We start from the raw sequence: 15,156 nt of genomic DNA on the forward strand, positions 1-15,156 counted from the left end.
TTTTAATTAATTAAAACAATTATAAAAAATAATTTTAATAAAAATTAAAAATAAAAATAATGAATTAGACAATGGTAACTTATTTTATATGTATGTATTTAAAACATAAAAATATACATATAAATACATGTTAGATGTATTCATTTATTATTTATTATATATATTTATTATATATTATTATTATTATAAGTTTATTATATTATTAACTACAAATAAATACATACAAAATATGTTATCATTGTCTATTTATATTTTATATTAAGTTTATTATTATAAATTAATGCATATAAAAAGTATTACAATTGTAAATAATAATAAAATAAATGAATACATATACAGTATATTTATGATTTATTCCATGATATATATATATATACCCTACAGTCATCTATTATTTTATATGATGAATATTATAAAAATATTATAAAAAGCATAACACAATGTTACCATAAACGGTGCATATCTTTATTTCTGATGATTGTTACATGGTTCCAATTCAGTCTGTTGTTCCAGCGCTCCTAATGGCTTCTATGTGCTTTCTTCTGGTGGAAATGATGATAATGATAATGTCGGTCTTGCAGGTTCCGAGCAGTCCAAACAGATCGTGTTTGTGCCCAGCGTGGAGCCGACCTTGCTCAATGTTCCCCAGAACAACTTTGTGGAGCCGTTCGTCCTGAACCCAGGCACGTGGACAGTGGTCATCCAGGCCGAAGGCATCCTGCTGGTCAGACTTTTGACTCTCTCGCTTCGTCTTTGCTCTTTCAAAAGCTTTCTTCATCTTCACGTTTCGCTGCCCGCTCAGGACTATCTGGTGCTGCTGCCCAGCGCATACTACGAGGCTCCCATCCTGCAGATGCACGTCACAGAGCCGTGCACGTACAGCTCCGTGCACGAGGCCGGCTACAAGTAAAGCTGCTGCGCCCACAAGAGACACGTATGATCCGTGCGCCGTCATCATCGTGTCGTCTCTTTCGCCCTCACAGCTGTCTGCACTACACGTATTTGTCTCTGGACGCCTTCCCCTCCGTCTCTGGCTGTGACGCCCGCTGCCGCCATGACAACCACCTGCCGCGCCCCTGCCCAACCCAGAAGATCACGCCCCATCACCCCGAACTGGCGGGCTGTAGCGGACAGGACGTAAGGAAGCCGCCGGCGTTCGTTGTGTTTTTGTGCATCAACGCCGCCTCTGTGACAGCAGATCAGCGTGGAGATGAGAGCACACGTGACCTCCGCTGACCTCTACGTGCTGGTGGTGGAGTACGGCAGCGAGGAGGAGCGTCCGCAAACGTTGTCCGTCACCTTCAACTCCCCAGGGGACACAACCCACCGACACAGCGTCACCTTGACACACTGCATGTTCAGGTAGCACGCCGACACGGCACGCGCACGTGTGGCATGGCAGTCCCACAACACATCCTCCTTTTGGCGTGAAAAAGCTTGAATTAGTATGTGAGAACGCCTTCATTTTACAAGATGACATCAGTCATGTGATGTAGAATGGAATGCTGTCGTCGTATGAGAAAAGTTCCATGAGAAAAAGTCCTAATTTTCCATGAAAACTCCAAAGTTAGAGAGAAAAAGTCCCTTTTACAAAAAGCCCTCGTCATTTTCCACTAAGACATGTAATACCATACGAAGAAAGCTGTCATCTTATTAAAACCAAATGGTAAGGCGGTGAAAAAGTCACAATTTGAGGAGAAAACCCTCTGCTGCCCCCTGTTGGCAGGGTGGCCAAAGCAGCCTTAAAAGTAGGTTGAACTAGCGTGACTTGATTTCATTTGTGTGGACACAGCTGCTTCACACTTGACTGTGTGTGTGTGCGTGTGTGTGTCAGCAGCTCTTCATCTGTGTGTGTTTGTGCGTACCTGTGTGCAGCTTTCTGTGCCGAGTGGTGGCCACCGATGAACACGACCGAGTGGCGGTGTTCTCTCTGCACGCCGACACCGAGCTCCAGTTGTCCGCCGAGCATGCCGGCTTCTTCCTGGTAAACCCGCTGACGCCGTCATGTGATTGGCCGCTTCATTTGGTGACACGTTTGCTTGGGACAGAGCCTGGAAGGCTTCAGTGCCCTCATTCGAATAAACACTGTAAAAATGAAAGTCATGGCTTGAATGGGAGGAAGGCAAAAAAGAAGAAGAAATAGCAGTACCAGGCTGTACCTCCAGGGGGTGCTTGTGCAGGATCTTCATGTGGACTGACGGTGGTTTGTCCTGATTTGTTGTGCAGCACAAAGTCTACCTGGTCCCGAAACAGCACTTCTCCATGGAGTACCTGGACCCTCAAGTCCTCTGCATCGGCACTCATGGGCACTTCTCACATGACAGGTAATATTCTTGTGGAACTTATTATTATTTTTTTGGAACTCATTTTAATTTTTTTTTTGTCACTTTTATTTATTCATTGTTGTTATTATTTATATTATCATCATTATTACTTTATGTTATTTTTGTTGTTATTATGTTAGTTAGTATGTCATATTTAATTTGTTATTTTTTAATTAATTTCTATTTTTTCCAGTTTTGTTTCACTCATTGAAATTTTTTCTTCTTTATCAATTTATTTAATTTTTTTATCGTTATTATTAGTTTTTCTCATTTTACTTTTATTTGTAAATGTTTTCAGCAGTGTTAAAGTAATTTTGGCTATTTTTTATTTATTTGAATGAATGATAAAAATAATACAAAATTTGCTTTTACTTTCGTCATTTTTATTTATTTTTTTGGAAAAATTATTTAATTGGTATTATTTAATTCATTTTATTATGAATTTTCATGCTGTCCAACTTTCATACTTTTATTTAACAGTATTTCTACTTGAGTTATTTTTTGCTTTTATGTAAGTTATTGTTATTTTTATTCAATTATTTCTTTTGTGTTTTTATTTAGATCATCATGACTATTGCTTTCTACCTCATTATTTATTATCTCTGTTATTGTATTTGGATGTAGTAGTTTTCTGTTTGCATTGCAGTCACTTTTATTGATTGCTTTTGACTTTTCTGGTTTTTAGTGATTATTATTATGATGTAATCAGGTCCTCTCCTCCTAGTTCCTCCTGCGTGCCGTCACGCTTCCAGACGCCGTCCAATTCGCTGGTTCTGAAGGACGGTCAGAGCTCCTCCGTGCAGGAACCCATCTTAGCCTCCCCTGCCGCTCCTCCCCTGCCGCTCCCCCAGAGGGAGCACCCGGGCTGGGCCGGCGGGGAGCGCCCGCCTCACGCGGCGGACAACAGCGACCACATACGGCTGGACTCGCTGCAGGTAGCGTCGAAGAAGATCTCCGATGCTCCCAACAACAAGACGCGTGCATTGCTTCCACTTTTCACTTGCTCTTACCCAGAATGCAGCGGTGTACTCCGCCCGTGTCCACACTCTGGGACGCTACGTCTTCATCCTCCACTACCACCAGCCTCTCCACCCCACCTACCCCGTCCAGGTCTACGTCAACGGGGGGCGCATCTGGCAAGGTGGGACGCTGGGGAGCGGCTTTTGGAAAAGCAGGATTCATTCATTGGTGTCATTTCTTTTAGGTCACGCCAACGCCTCCTTCTGTCCGCACGCGTACGGCTGCCGAAACGTGCTGGTGTCGGAAAACCAGATCATTCTGGACGTGACCGACCACCAGCTCTACCTTACCGTGCAAGTTCCTGCCGGCAAAACGCTGTGGCTGGTGAGTTGGCATGGCAACAACAGCGTACATTTCCCATCCTTTGCCGGGACTGGAAGTGTGTCCCGGGGCCGCAGGGGGCCTGCTGCTATTTCTTTTTGGCTCCAGGCACATTGTAAAAATAAAATATATACAGGAATATTTCTTGCTTTGGTGACAGCACCAATATGTAAACTATACAACACACAGTAATTTTACATGAATGTATTTATGAATATCACACATGAACAAATGCAGCCAGTAAGCCACACCCAACATCAGTACGCCATCCAACGTCATCCTAACTGCATCCTTCCTTTGTCTTTCCAGGACTACGTGCTGGTGGTTCCGGAGTCCAGCTACAGTTCCAGCTACCTGAGAGAGGAGCCGCTGGACAAATCGTACGACTTCATCAGCAACTGCGGCCAGAACAGCTTCTTCATCAAGTCAGTGTCTGATCAGTCACGTACACGCTACACTCCCGTCACTTTGTGTGGTCACGACTTAGTTGTCTTGGAATGTGCGTGGCAACGGCACATGTTTACACGTCAACACTTCAACATGTCTGAAAAGGAAGAAGCGAGCTTATCTCGCATACCTCACCCTAGTGAGGATAAGCCATAGAAAATGGATGGAGTCTAAATAGTTGGAAAATGTAAAAATAATAAAAACAAGGGCGAAAATTTTTGGGAAAATAAATAAAAATATTATGGAATGTAATATTAAGTCAAAATACAATGGCAATAAAGTAAAAATACGATGGGAATAAAGTTGAAATATTATGGGAATAAAGTCTAAATATGGGAATAAAGTCAAATTATTATGGGAATAAAGTCAAATTATTATGGGAATAAAGTCAAAATATGATGGGAATACAGTTGAAATATTATGAGAATAAAGTCTAAATATGGGAATAAAGTCAAATTATTATGGGAATAAAGTTGAATTATGGGAATAAAGTCAAAATATTATGGGAATAAAGTCGAAACATGGGAGTAAAGTTGAAATATTATGGGAATAAAGTTGAATTATTATGGGAATAAAGTCAAAATATTATGCAAATAAAGTTTCAACATTATGGGAATAAAGTCAAAATACTATGGCAATAAAGTCAAAATACGATGGGAATAAAGTCTAAATATGGGAATAAAGTCAAATTATTATGGGAATGAAGTCAAATTATGGGAATGAAGTCAAATTATGGGAATGAAGTCAAATTATTATGGGAATAAAGTTGAAATTTTATGGGAATAAAGTTGAAATTTTATGGGAATAAAGTTGAAATATGATGGGAATAAAGTCAAAATACGATGAGAATGAAGTATAAATATTATGGGAATAAAGTCAAAATATTATGGGAATAAAGTTGAAATTTTATGGCAATAAAGTCGAAATTTTATGGCAATAAAGTCTAAATATTATGGGAATAAAGTCTAAATATTATGGGAATAAAGTCTAAATAATATGTGAATAAAGTCTAAATATTATGGGAATAAAGTCAAATTATTATGGGAATAAAGTTTGAATATTGTGGAAATGAAGTTTAAATATTATGGGAATTAAATCATAATATTACAAAATATCAAATTCCTTTCATTTTCCAGTATGTGGTAAGGTTAGGACCCCCCCCCCAACCGAGGCCATGACATCTTACAGTTTTCTGTCTCTGTCTCCCTGACTAACCGTTGTGTGTTGCGCCCCCCCACCCCAGTCCGTCTAGCTCCTCGCCGTTCTGCCTGAGCTCGGCCACTTCACTGTCAGCCTTCTTCAACAACGGGGCGCTGCCATGCGCCTGCCATGAGGTCGGCGCCGAGAGCGACACCTGTGAGACGTTTGGCGGTCAGTGCCGCTGTAGACCCAATGTGATTGGTCGAGACTGCTCCATGTGTGCCACGGGATACTGGGGATTCCCCAACTGCAGACGTGAGTGTCCCCTAAGAGTCTGACCTCTCTGTGAATGTGCTCGCAGCCGTCCCCTCCTGTAATACAACATCCTACCACAGGAGGCAATAGTGAGCCATCCAGGCAGGTGGCTTGACATCAGGTGTGTTGTGTTGTCTGCAGCATGCGACTGTGGGGACAGGCTGTGTGAGCCCATGTCAGGCGAGTGCATCTGTCCTCCCAGGACGCTCCGACCCGAGTGCACCCAGTGTGAGCCTCAGACTTTCGGCTGCCACCCGGTGGTCGGCTGTGAGGTCTGCAACTGCTCCCGGCCCGGAATTGTCACACCCGACGTCAGCTGCGACACGCTCAGCGGACAGTGCAGGTAAGGGGAAAATTTTGTTAAAAATAATTTATTTGCCTACTTTGGAATGAAGAAAAGTCATCGGTCTACTGCCTTGTAGTACTACTACGTACCTGAGGGGGTGCTAGTGAGTCACTACTTGAGAGGAGCTTATATACTATTTTATATGGGGTAGCTCTATATAGGTATGTTTGTACCTTTAAAGTCTACCTATATTGTGTACCTATATAATCTACCTACATAGTCAACCGATATAGTGTACTTACATAGCCTACCTATATAGTGTACTTACATGAGCTACCTATATAGTGTACCTACATAGTCTATCTATATACGTAGTGTACTTGTAGTATATAGGAAATATATATATATATAAATAGGAAAGGAAGGTGTGGTGCTTTTATTGATATAGACCAGTGTTTTTCAACCTTTTTTGAGCCACGCCATGTTTTTCACATTGGAAAAATCTTGCGGCACATGTCACCACGACCTCTCACGTGCATCAAGTCTATTAGAGGAACGAGGTCATCAGCTATGTGTTGCCACACAGACTAATATTACATTGCTCTGCCAGTCTTTACACCACGGACACTCGACAATGAAAAAGTGATATTGGATAATTCCTCACGGTACATCTGACGATTTCTCACAGTGGTTGAAAATCACTGATATACGTAGAGTATGTGTTTACACCTTCCAGATGCAAGAACAACATTGTGGGTCGCCAGTGTGACCGCTGTGCATCTGGTTTCTACGGTTACCCCAACTGCCGGCCATGCGACTGCAACGAGGCGGGCACAGAGGAGCAAGTGTGCGACCCCTTCTCGGGACGGTGTTTGTGCAAGGTCAGCGTCAAAACACAACACATGTGGCACTTAGTTAGAATTGAGGCCACATAATGACAACAGGTATGTTTCCCTTGCAGGAGAACGTGCAGGGTCCTCGCTGTGACCAGTGTCGAGTTGGTACCTTCCACCTGGATCCCACCAACCCCAAAGGGTGCACCAGCTGTTTCTGCTTTGGCGCCACAGACCGCTGTCGCAGTTCGGAAAAGAGACGCACCGAGGTAAACTGCCCTTAAAACCGGTCCTAAACCCCTCTTAAACTCTTTTCAAACTCTTTTCAACCCCTCAAAGCAGTCTTAAACCCCTATTCAACCCTCCATCCCCCTTCAATTCATTTTAAACCCCTCCCAAACCTCTCTAAAATCCCTCTTTAACTCTTTTTCTCCATCTTTGTAACACCCCTTTTACCCACACCTCTTAAAACCCACTTAAAACTCTCTTAAAACCCTCTTTAATGCCTTCTAAATTCCCCTTTAATCCCTCCCAAACCCCCTTCAATTCTTTTAAACCCCTCCCAAACCTCTGGAAAATCCCTCTTCAACTCTTCTTCTACATCTTTGTAACACCTTTTTCACCCACCTTCTTAAAACTCTCTTAAACCACCCTTTAATCCCTCCTAAACCCCTCTGTAATCCCTCCCAAACCCCCTTCAATTATTTTTCAACCTCCCAAACCTTTGGAAAATCCCTCTTCAACTCGTCTTCTACATCTTTGTAACACTCTTTTCACCCAGCCCTCTTAAAACTCTCTTAAACCCCCTTTAATGCCTCCTAAACCTCTCTTTAATCCCCCCAGACCCCCTTCAATTCTTTTAAACCCCACCCAAACCTCTCTAAAATCCCTCTTCAACTCTTCTTCTACATCTTTGTAACACCTTTTTCACCCACCCCTCTTAAAACTCTCTTAAACCCTTCTGAAACCCAATTTAGACCAGTCTTGAACCCCACTTAAACCCTCTCTTAAACCTTTTATCCATTCCAGTTAAAACCCCCTCTAGAACTTGTTTCTCTAGAATGAGTTTAAAACCTCTCTTTTACCAATCTCTTCAACCTCTCTTCAGCCCCTCTGAAGCCCTCCTTAAAACTTTGGACACCCACCACCCCTACCCCCTGCCCCAATGAGACTCTCCCCATGTTAAGTATGTGGTTTTTGTGTTGTTTGCTGCCGGTGCAGATCATGAACATGGAGGGCTGGGTGTTGCTCAGCGCAGACAAACAGGAAGTTCCAGTGACCGTGTATCCTGGTCAGGACCTGGTGGAGGCCGACCTCAGTGACGTTCCCGATGTGTACCAGGACCTCCACTGGTACGCCCCAGCAGCTTACCTGGGAGACAAGGTAACCTTGTTAATACGCCATGTGGCCGATACTTTAGTTAGAGCGCCCATTTGGGAAGTCTCTCTGTATGATGTTTTTCTTTGGAGGTGTCGTCTTACGGAGGTTACCTGAGATATCGTCTTCACACTCAAACTATGAGGGGGGACGTTTGGTCTCTGCCGGCAGAACCTTCTAGACCTGACATCATCCTCAAGGTAAGGATTAAGGATCGACCGATACATCAGCCGGCCGATATATCGGGCCGATATTTGCGTTCCTTACTTGAATCCGTATCGGCCGATACACGCGTGGGTTCGCCGATGTATTTTTCCAGCGCATGATTTACAGACAGGCATCCACCGGGCTGCTTTGTGTTGCCGGAGGACCCTGCAACACACGCAGTCGTGTTACCCCTGAATCCTACTGTGTTCTGTGTTTACATTTCAATAAATATTTGTTTAAACTTGAGACCTGTAATATTTATCATTGTCATTTTTCATGTAAATTGAGGCAGCAAAAGCAGTATCGGCCACAAATATTGGCCCAAGCAAAATCGGCCATCGGCTAAGGGTGATGGAAAAAATTGGTATTGGCATTGGCCCGAAAAAAAACATGTCGGTTGATCCCTAGTAAGGATGCACGCCTCCTGCTGGCTTAGGGAAGCACACAGACGGGACCTGATTGTGTTGTCTTGTTGTTGTGTAGGGCAACCAGATGACCTTGGTGTTCGTGGAGCGGGAATACTCTTCTCCCGAGGAGCCACATCTGGGAATTGTTCACATCGTCGAGGTAAAGTCACATGCACAGTACCAAGTGCACGCTTTAAAGAGTCGAAACGGAATGTTGGAACAATCTTCTTATGGTTAATATTACATTTATTTACTGATATGTATATACATATATATACACACAGCCCTGTGATTGGCTGGCCACCAGTCCAGGGTGTACCCCGCCTCTCGCCCCAAGTCAGCTGGGATAGGCTCCAGCACCCCCGCGACCCTTGTGAGGATAAGCAGTAGAAAATGAATGAATGATATTTTAAATGATTTTCTTCATATCATGTTATATCATGTTAATGTATTTATTTTTCCAATCATTGTTGTCATTTTTTATCATTAAACAAAATTATTAGTTGGTTAATAATAAATGAAAAACTATTTACATTTAATAAATGTATTACATAATAATAATCTAAATAGAAATATATTAACATAAAATAAAAAGGCAAACATATCTTTCTATTATAATTATTATTATCATTTTAAGATATTTTACTTTTTTAAATTGTTATTATGATATTTTTTATTATTAAATAAATAAATAGTTAATAATAAACTACAAAAGTGAGTGTTGAATTACATCAAATTACATACAATGATCTAAATAGAAATAGATTCACATAAAATGAAAAAGCAAAAATATCTATTGATATGATGTTTTTTATTTAAATATGAAATATTATTCATTTAAATCTTCAGAATAATTGTGCATTGTGCAAGGACGTCCTATACTGTGTACTGCATATGTACAATACATTCTGTGTTATACATGTATATATTGTATGTCCATGTTCTCCTGGCCACCTTCCTGCAGGGAAGCTTCCGTCACGCTCAGACGGGCAACTCTGTGTCACGGGAGGAGCTGATGATGGTTCTGGTGGCCCTGGAGTCTCTGCAGATCCGGGCGCTGCATTCCCAGTCGGCCCACTCGGTGTCGCTGCGTGGCGCCGTGCTGGAAGGCGCTGAGGGCCTTCCTGCCGGTCGCCATGCCAACAACGTGGAGATCTGCATGTGTCCCGCCAACTACGTGGGAGACTCCTGTCAGGTGAGGACGAGCCTCCATCGCTTTATTTACAAATGTACTTTATGGGTCGTCCTCATGTCATATCTCATCTTTTAATATGCAGGAATGCGCTCCGGGTTACTACAGGGACACCATCGGCCTCTTCCTGGGAAAATGTCTTCCCTGCAACTGTAATGGACACTCGGACCAGTGTTTGGACGGCTCTGGAGTCTGCGTGGTCCGCACGTTATCTTTTTTTCTACAAAATATCACCTCGTTTGTGCCAGTCAGAAGCCTGAGGAACGTCATATGTTGTGTGTCCATCAGAACTGCCAACACAACACAGCCGGTGAGCACTGTGAGACGTGCCAGGGTGGTTTCCTAGGCAACAACAGCGTGGATGGACAGGCTGTGTCGTGTTCCAGCTGTCCCTGTCCTCTGAGAGTCCCGTCCAACAAGTCAGTACACCCCCCCCGCCTCTGAAGTTGCTGCTCACGACTCATTGTTTGTTTTTTGGTGCAGCTTTGCCGAAGGCTGCGTGGAAAAGAATGAGCGCATGCAGTGTTTGTGCATGCCCGGCTACGCTGGACCGCACTGCGAGAGGTAAGCTAAGAGCTAGCCTGGTGATTGTATTACTTTCTCATTTCCTGTCCACATGAAACCAGGTGCGCCCCCGGCTACTACGGCAACCCCATGGTGCTGGGCTCCACGTGCCGGCCGTGCCATTGCCACGGCAATACAGACCCCAACATGCTCTTCACCGACTGCCACCCACTGACGGGCGAGTGTCTCAGCTGCATGCGCGACACGGCCGGGCCTCACTGCAACATGTGCGCCCCCGGTTACTACGGTGATGCCATCGTGGCCAAAAACTGCACCAGTGAGTCCTGCTGTTTTCTAGTTTCATCCTCCTCATCAAGACACCAAGACATGTTGCCTGTTTCTATGCAGAATGTAGCTGCTCGCCGTGTGGTACAGAGTCATGTGACCCGCTCACGGGGCAGTGCCGCTGCAAAGCTGGGGTGACGGGACTCCACTGTGACCGTTGTCAGGTCAGTGTTAGAAAAAAAAAACCTCAGGCTTTCTTTTGGCCACCAGGGGGCGACACCGCTGCTGGTCCAAATAAATGTTTTTATCGCTTGCTTACATTCTCAAAATACAAGGAGCCAAAAAGTCTGGACAGCCCTCATTTCGAAGGTCCACTTCGCTCAATTTTGACTATTTTTGCTGCTTCTTTCCGCCTCCCAGGATGGCTCTTTCGGCTTTGAGTCGTGCGCTGGATGTCGCTCGTGTGACTGCGACGCCTCGGCGGCTCTGGTCCGGCCGTGTGACCCACAGAGTGGTCAGTGTGCATGCCGGCCCGGTGTCAACGGACCAAACTGCCGTCAGTGCGCCCCGGGATTCTGGGACTACGGCCCAGAAGGATGCAAGAGTGAGCTGCACCTCGGCGCTAGCATGCTGAAAGTCACATGACTTGTGCAAGGGGTGACCATGTGGTGTTGGTTTGGTCAGAGTGCCACTGCAGGGGGGGCCATTGCGACCCGCGGACCGGAGAGTGCCGCTGTCCAGACGGCATGACGGGAAAGCAGTGTGATGCCTGTACGGATGAGCACAGCGTTCCCATCGCACACGGCCACGACCTGCACTGCCAAAGTGAGCGTACACACATCTGGGAGGTGCGCCTGCTGCCGGCTGACATTTGCGTTGCTTTTGCAGCGTGCGACAGCTGCGTGGTGGTCCTGTTGGAGGACGTGGTCAAGATAAACCGAGACTTTGACGCCGTTGCTGCTCAGCTGCACAACCTCAACGCCAGCGCCGTGGCCTGGACTCAACTACGCAAGCTCAACACGTCTGTGGTGGACCTCGCGGTGAGTCCACACACGCCTTTTTTTCAACCCAACTGCTCGCTGCCAAAGACGTGTTCATATGTCTGTACGTTTTCCTGTGGGAGAGGCATAAAGGGGTGGTGATGCAACTACAGTAGGAGAGAGCATGTTTGGTGCAGTTTGAAGCCAAATACACCGCCACAAGGTAGCAGCAGTCCGTGCATCTTCGCCTTGTAGAAGCGCTAGGCGGCCTGGAAGGGAAGCTTTAACGCAGGCACACACGTGCGGTTGCAAATGTGAAAACGGAAATACTTCATTGTGTTATATTTGTTCAAAAAAAAAAGTTATTTTCATGTCAATCAAGCTTTTTCGTGTTTAGACATTTAGGCTAAAAGCCGTCCAAGTGAACCTCTCTGATGGAAGATGAGTCTTTGGTGTTCAATATTTTCTCCATAATATTCTGTGTGCCTTGACAAATCAGTCCATATCATGACTGAGTTCACCCTTTTCACCACAGCACGCCATCGAGAACTACAACAGCTCGCTGGACGCCAGCCGGAGTCACGCCAACGTGCTGGAAGGCGAGATCGTCAACATCAGTGCCGACGTTGACACGCTGCAGGACAAGGTCAAGGTCATGATGAAAAGTAGTGATGGATACCACATTATGGCGGTCCTCACTGGAGCTAGACACTAGGCAGTGTATACGCATTGTGACCTTAGACAAGACATCACGCTGACTTCATGTGTTCTCCAGACCACCGTGATGGTGTACCGTCTGGCTGGCCTGCATGACAGCACCTCCAACACCCACCAGAGGGCGCAAGACCTGTTGTCCTCCATCCACAATGTGACCATGGACCTAAAGGGTAAGAAGACGACTGTTTCTCCTTTTCGAAGTCATGGGGACAGGATGGACGTCTGTGTGGTTCTCGGCAGACATCATGCTGATGGCAAACAACTCGCTGAACAATAAGGAGGTGGAACAGGACGAGGACGAGCGTGAGAGGAAGATGAGGCAGGTGGAGGCCATGCTGGACCAGTTGAGGAACCGAAGCTGTGCGGGACAAAAGACGATTGCTGAGCAGGAGAAGATGGAGGCTGATAAACGTCGGTTTGGTCTGTCCAGGGTGAGGAAGGTGGAAGGTGACGTGCTTCTTTGTGTCCACAGTGTTGGAGCGTGTCAATAAGGACTGGGCCCGCCGTCAGCAGGGGAACGAGGACAAGGGCAAGGCCATAAAGGACCGTCTGTCCACGTTCCACTCGAACATGATGGACTTGCGAGACGCCCTGAATGAAGCGGTGAACAACACGGCTCGAGCCGTGGAGATCAACAACGCCAACGAGAAGATGCTGGAGGACAACAAGGTGAGTGGAGACCATCCTCCAGAGTGTTCCCTCAAAGAGTCAGCAATGTCACATGTCCTTTTCTTCTCAGAGGACGGTGGACGACCTGACATCCAAACACAAGGATGTGGACGAGCAGCTGCACATGGCCGAAGACGACGTGGCCCAAGTCAACGACCTGCAGTCCATGCTGCAGGACTCCAAAGAGGTTCTGACGCACGCAAGAATTTGATGTCCATATGATGGACATTTGAGTCAGGACGACAGGTCTAAAGCCTTCTTCACTCCAACGTTCTGTCTCACGCAGGATTACGAGCGCTTGGCAGCACAGCTGGACGGCGCCAGGACACCTCTGTCAAAGAAGGTGCAGGACTTCGGTTGGGCTGACTCCAAAGTCCCGTTGGTAGACGAAGCCACAAGACACGCTGAGATGCTCGCCTCTTTAGCCATGAATTTGTCCAGGTGAGACGCAATCTCACTTTGTATATTTATTATACAAAGTGTTTTTATACAAAGTTTATTATTTTTTTTGTATTCAACTTACCTTAGAATATTACAAGATTTTTCTTGTAATATTATATTTTTTCTGATTATATTACAACTTTTTTTATTAATATTTTCACTTTCTTCTTTGTAAATTTACTGCTGATTTCTCAATGTTTTAATGTCGTTTTAAGTTCTCCTGTTACATTATATTTTTAGAATAATTGAGAATAGAATAATTGAATGTGCCCCCGGCCACACTCTGGCCCCCGGGCCGCACAATGGCCCCCGGGCCGCACAATGGCCCCCGGGCCGCACAATGGCCCCCGGGCCGCACAATGGCCCCCGGGCCGCACTCTGGCCCCCGCCTTAAAGGCTCCTTACACTTCATTCCGTTCCCTTCCGCCACACATCTGGGACAATGCTGCCCTTCCCGCCCCGGAGAGGAACGCAACTATGCGCTCTTTGGTTTAGTGTTGAGCGCTCTATAAATCATATAAAAGATTTTAATGTGTTCATGTTTGTGTCCAACAACGTTATTCCTGTCTCCTACTGCGACCATTCCAATGCATCAGGATGTTCAGGATGCTGCTCTGCTTTCAGCTTCGTGGAGGAGACGAAGCGCGAGGGCTTGGTGGACGTGACGCAGGCTTACAACAAGATCGTCAACAGCATCAAGGCGGCTGAGGAGGCGGCGCACGAGGCCGCCACGGCCGCCAGCCACGCACTGGAGGTATTTTTATTTTCACCTCACTGGAGGTTTTTTTAATTTGAAATGCAAGATGACCATGTGTTTTGTTCTTGTAGAACGTCAGGGATCAGGACCTGGGCCAGAAGGCCGACTCGCTGAGGAACCACAGTGTGGCGCTGAAGGAGGAGGTGGAGAACCTTGGCCATGAACTCAACAATGGTGACTGTTTGCTGCACACAACGTCACACAAGAACCACGCCCCACTTTCTACGTCACCATTTTCTACTCTCGGTTCTTCCTCAGAGTTGAATCCTCAGCTGGAGGACGCTCGGAGGCGACTGGACGATGCCACGGCCAAACACCTCGAGGTGGCCAAGGACCTCCAGATGGTTCACCACAACCTTAACTTGACCTCCAGTACGCCCGTGCAGCACAGACACACATCACAAGAAGTCATGTGATCCCATCCTAACCGCCTTATCTTCACCGCCCGCCCTGTTGAGCAGACGTCAGTCAGGAGGTGGACGTGGCCAAGCGAGAGGCGAGTCGGGCCAACACTTCGGCCTCGCAAGTCAACGACGCCCTTCGTCCAATCAGAGAGCAGCTGAATCAGTGGCAGCAGACCTACGGCAACGCCAACGCCACCAATGAGGAGATCAGCAATGCTCTGATGGAGGCCAACAAGACTGGTAGGAACTTGCAAGGTCGCTTTTGGAAGGTCTTCTCAAAGCACATCACCGTCACGTCCGACCATTCTAACGTGTGCAGTGAGCATACTGGGCGACACCGTTCCTCTCCTTATGAAGAAGCTGGACAAGCTGCAGAACCACACGGCTCAGATGCCTAACATCTCAGAGAACATCAGCCGCATCCGACAGCTCATCCAGCAGGCACGCAACGCCGCTAGCAAGGTATTAGCACCACAACCTTCACCCTTTTAACACTTTAACATTTAACATTCCTCGACATAGCACAACTC

At 45.9% G+C, this 15,156-nt stretch overlaps 1 protein-coding gene across 3 annotated transcripts in view; it reads left to right on the forward strand.

Annotated features, from left to right (window-relative positions):
- The window catches only part of lama5 (laminin, alpha 5), a 56,028-nt gene that overhangs the window by 32,519 nt on the left and 8,353 nt on the right, over window positions 1-15,156 (forward strand). For all 3 annotated transcript variants that reach the window (XM_078796860.1, XM_058050941.2, XM_078796861.1), the window contains exons 24-60: window positions 582-724; window positions 803-906; window positions 984-1,137; window positions 1,199-1,362; window positions 1,876-1,984; window positions 2,227-2,324; window positions 3,049-3,259; window positions 3,339-3,465; window positions 3,529-3,668; window positions 3,975-4,090; window positions 5,356-5,567; window positions 5,709-5,910; window positions 6,590-6,734; window positions 6,815-6,955; window positions 7,908-8,069; window positions 8,156-8,263; window positions 8,754-8,837; window positions 9,642-9,872; window positions 9,955-10,068; window positions 10,158-10,288; window positions 10,353-10,433; window positions 10,496-10,710; window positions 10,782-10,882; window positions 11,079-11,262; window positions 11,343-11,483; window positions 11,547-11,698; window positions 12,174-12,284; window positions 12,414-12,525; window positions 12,596-12,766; window positions 12,828-13,024; window positions 13,095-13,211; window positions 13,311-13,465; window positions 14,090-14,219; window positions 14,294-14,396; window positions 14,481-14,594; window positions 14,684-14,866; window positions 14,946-15,088. In XM_078796860.1, coding sequence (XP_078652986.1) covers window positions 582-724; window positions 803-906; window positions 984-1,137; window positions 1,199-1,362; window positions 1,876-1,984; window positions 2,227-2,324; window positions 3,049-3,259; window positions 3,339-3,465; window positions 3,529-3,668; window positions 3,975-4,090; window positions 5,356-5,567; window positions 5,709-5,910; window positions 6,590-6,734; window positions 6,815-6,955; window positions 7,908-8,069; window positions 8,156-8,263; window positions 8,754-8,837; window positions 9,642-9,872; window positions 9,955-10,068; window positions 10,158-10,288; window positions 10,353-10,433; window positions 10,496-10,710; window positions 10,782-10,882; window positions 11,079-11,262; window positions 11,343-11,483; window positions 11,547-11,698; window positions 12,174-12,284; window positions 12,414-12,525; window positions 12,596-12,766; window positions 12,828-13,024; window positions 13,095-13,211; window positions 13,311-13,465; window positions 14,090-14,219; window positions 14,294-14,396; window positions 14,481-14,594; window positions 14,684-14,866; window positions 14,946-15,088 — 5,306 coding nt within the window. The remainder of the gene's footprint in view (window positions 1-581; window positions 725-802; window positions 907-983; window positions 1,138-1,198; window positions 1,363-1,875; window positions 1,985-2,226; window positions 2,325-3,048; window positions 3,260-3,338; window positions 3,466-3,528; window positions 3,669-3,974; window positions 4,091-5,355; window positions 5,568-5,708; window positions 5,911-6,589; window positions 6,735-6,814; window positions 6,956-7,907; window positions 8,070-8,155; window positions 8,264-8,753; window positions 8,838-9,641; window positions 9,873-9,954; window positions 10,069-10,157; window positions 10,289-10,352; window positions 10,434-10,495; window positions 10,711-10,781; window positions 10,883-11,078; window positions 11,263-11,342; window positions 11,484-11,546; window positions 11,699-12,173; window positions 12,285-12,413; window positions 12,526-12,595; window positions 12,767-12,827; window positions 13,025-13,094; window positions 13,212-13,310; window positions 13,466-14,089; window positions 14,220-14,293; window positions 14,397-14,480; window positions 14,595-14,683; window positions 14,867-14,945; window positions 15,089-15,156) is intronic.

The sequence above is a fragment of the Doryrhamphus excisus genome, linkage group LG15 (genome assembly GCF_037039965.1).
Source record: "Doryrhamphus excisus strain RoL-2023G ecotype Guam linkage group LG15, RoL_Dexc_Guam_v1.1, whole genome shotgun sequence".
NCBI lineage: Eukaryota > Metazoa > Chordata > Actinopteri > Syngnathiformes > Syngnathidae > Doryrhamphus > Doryrhamphus excisus.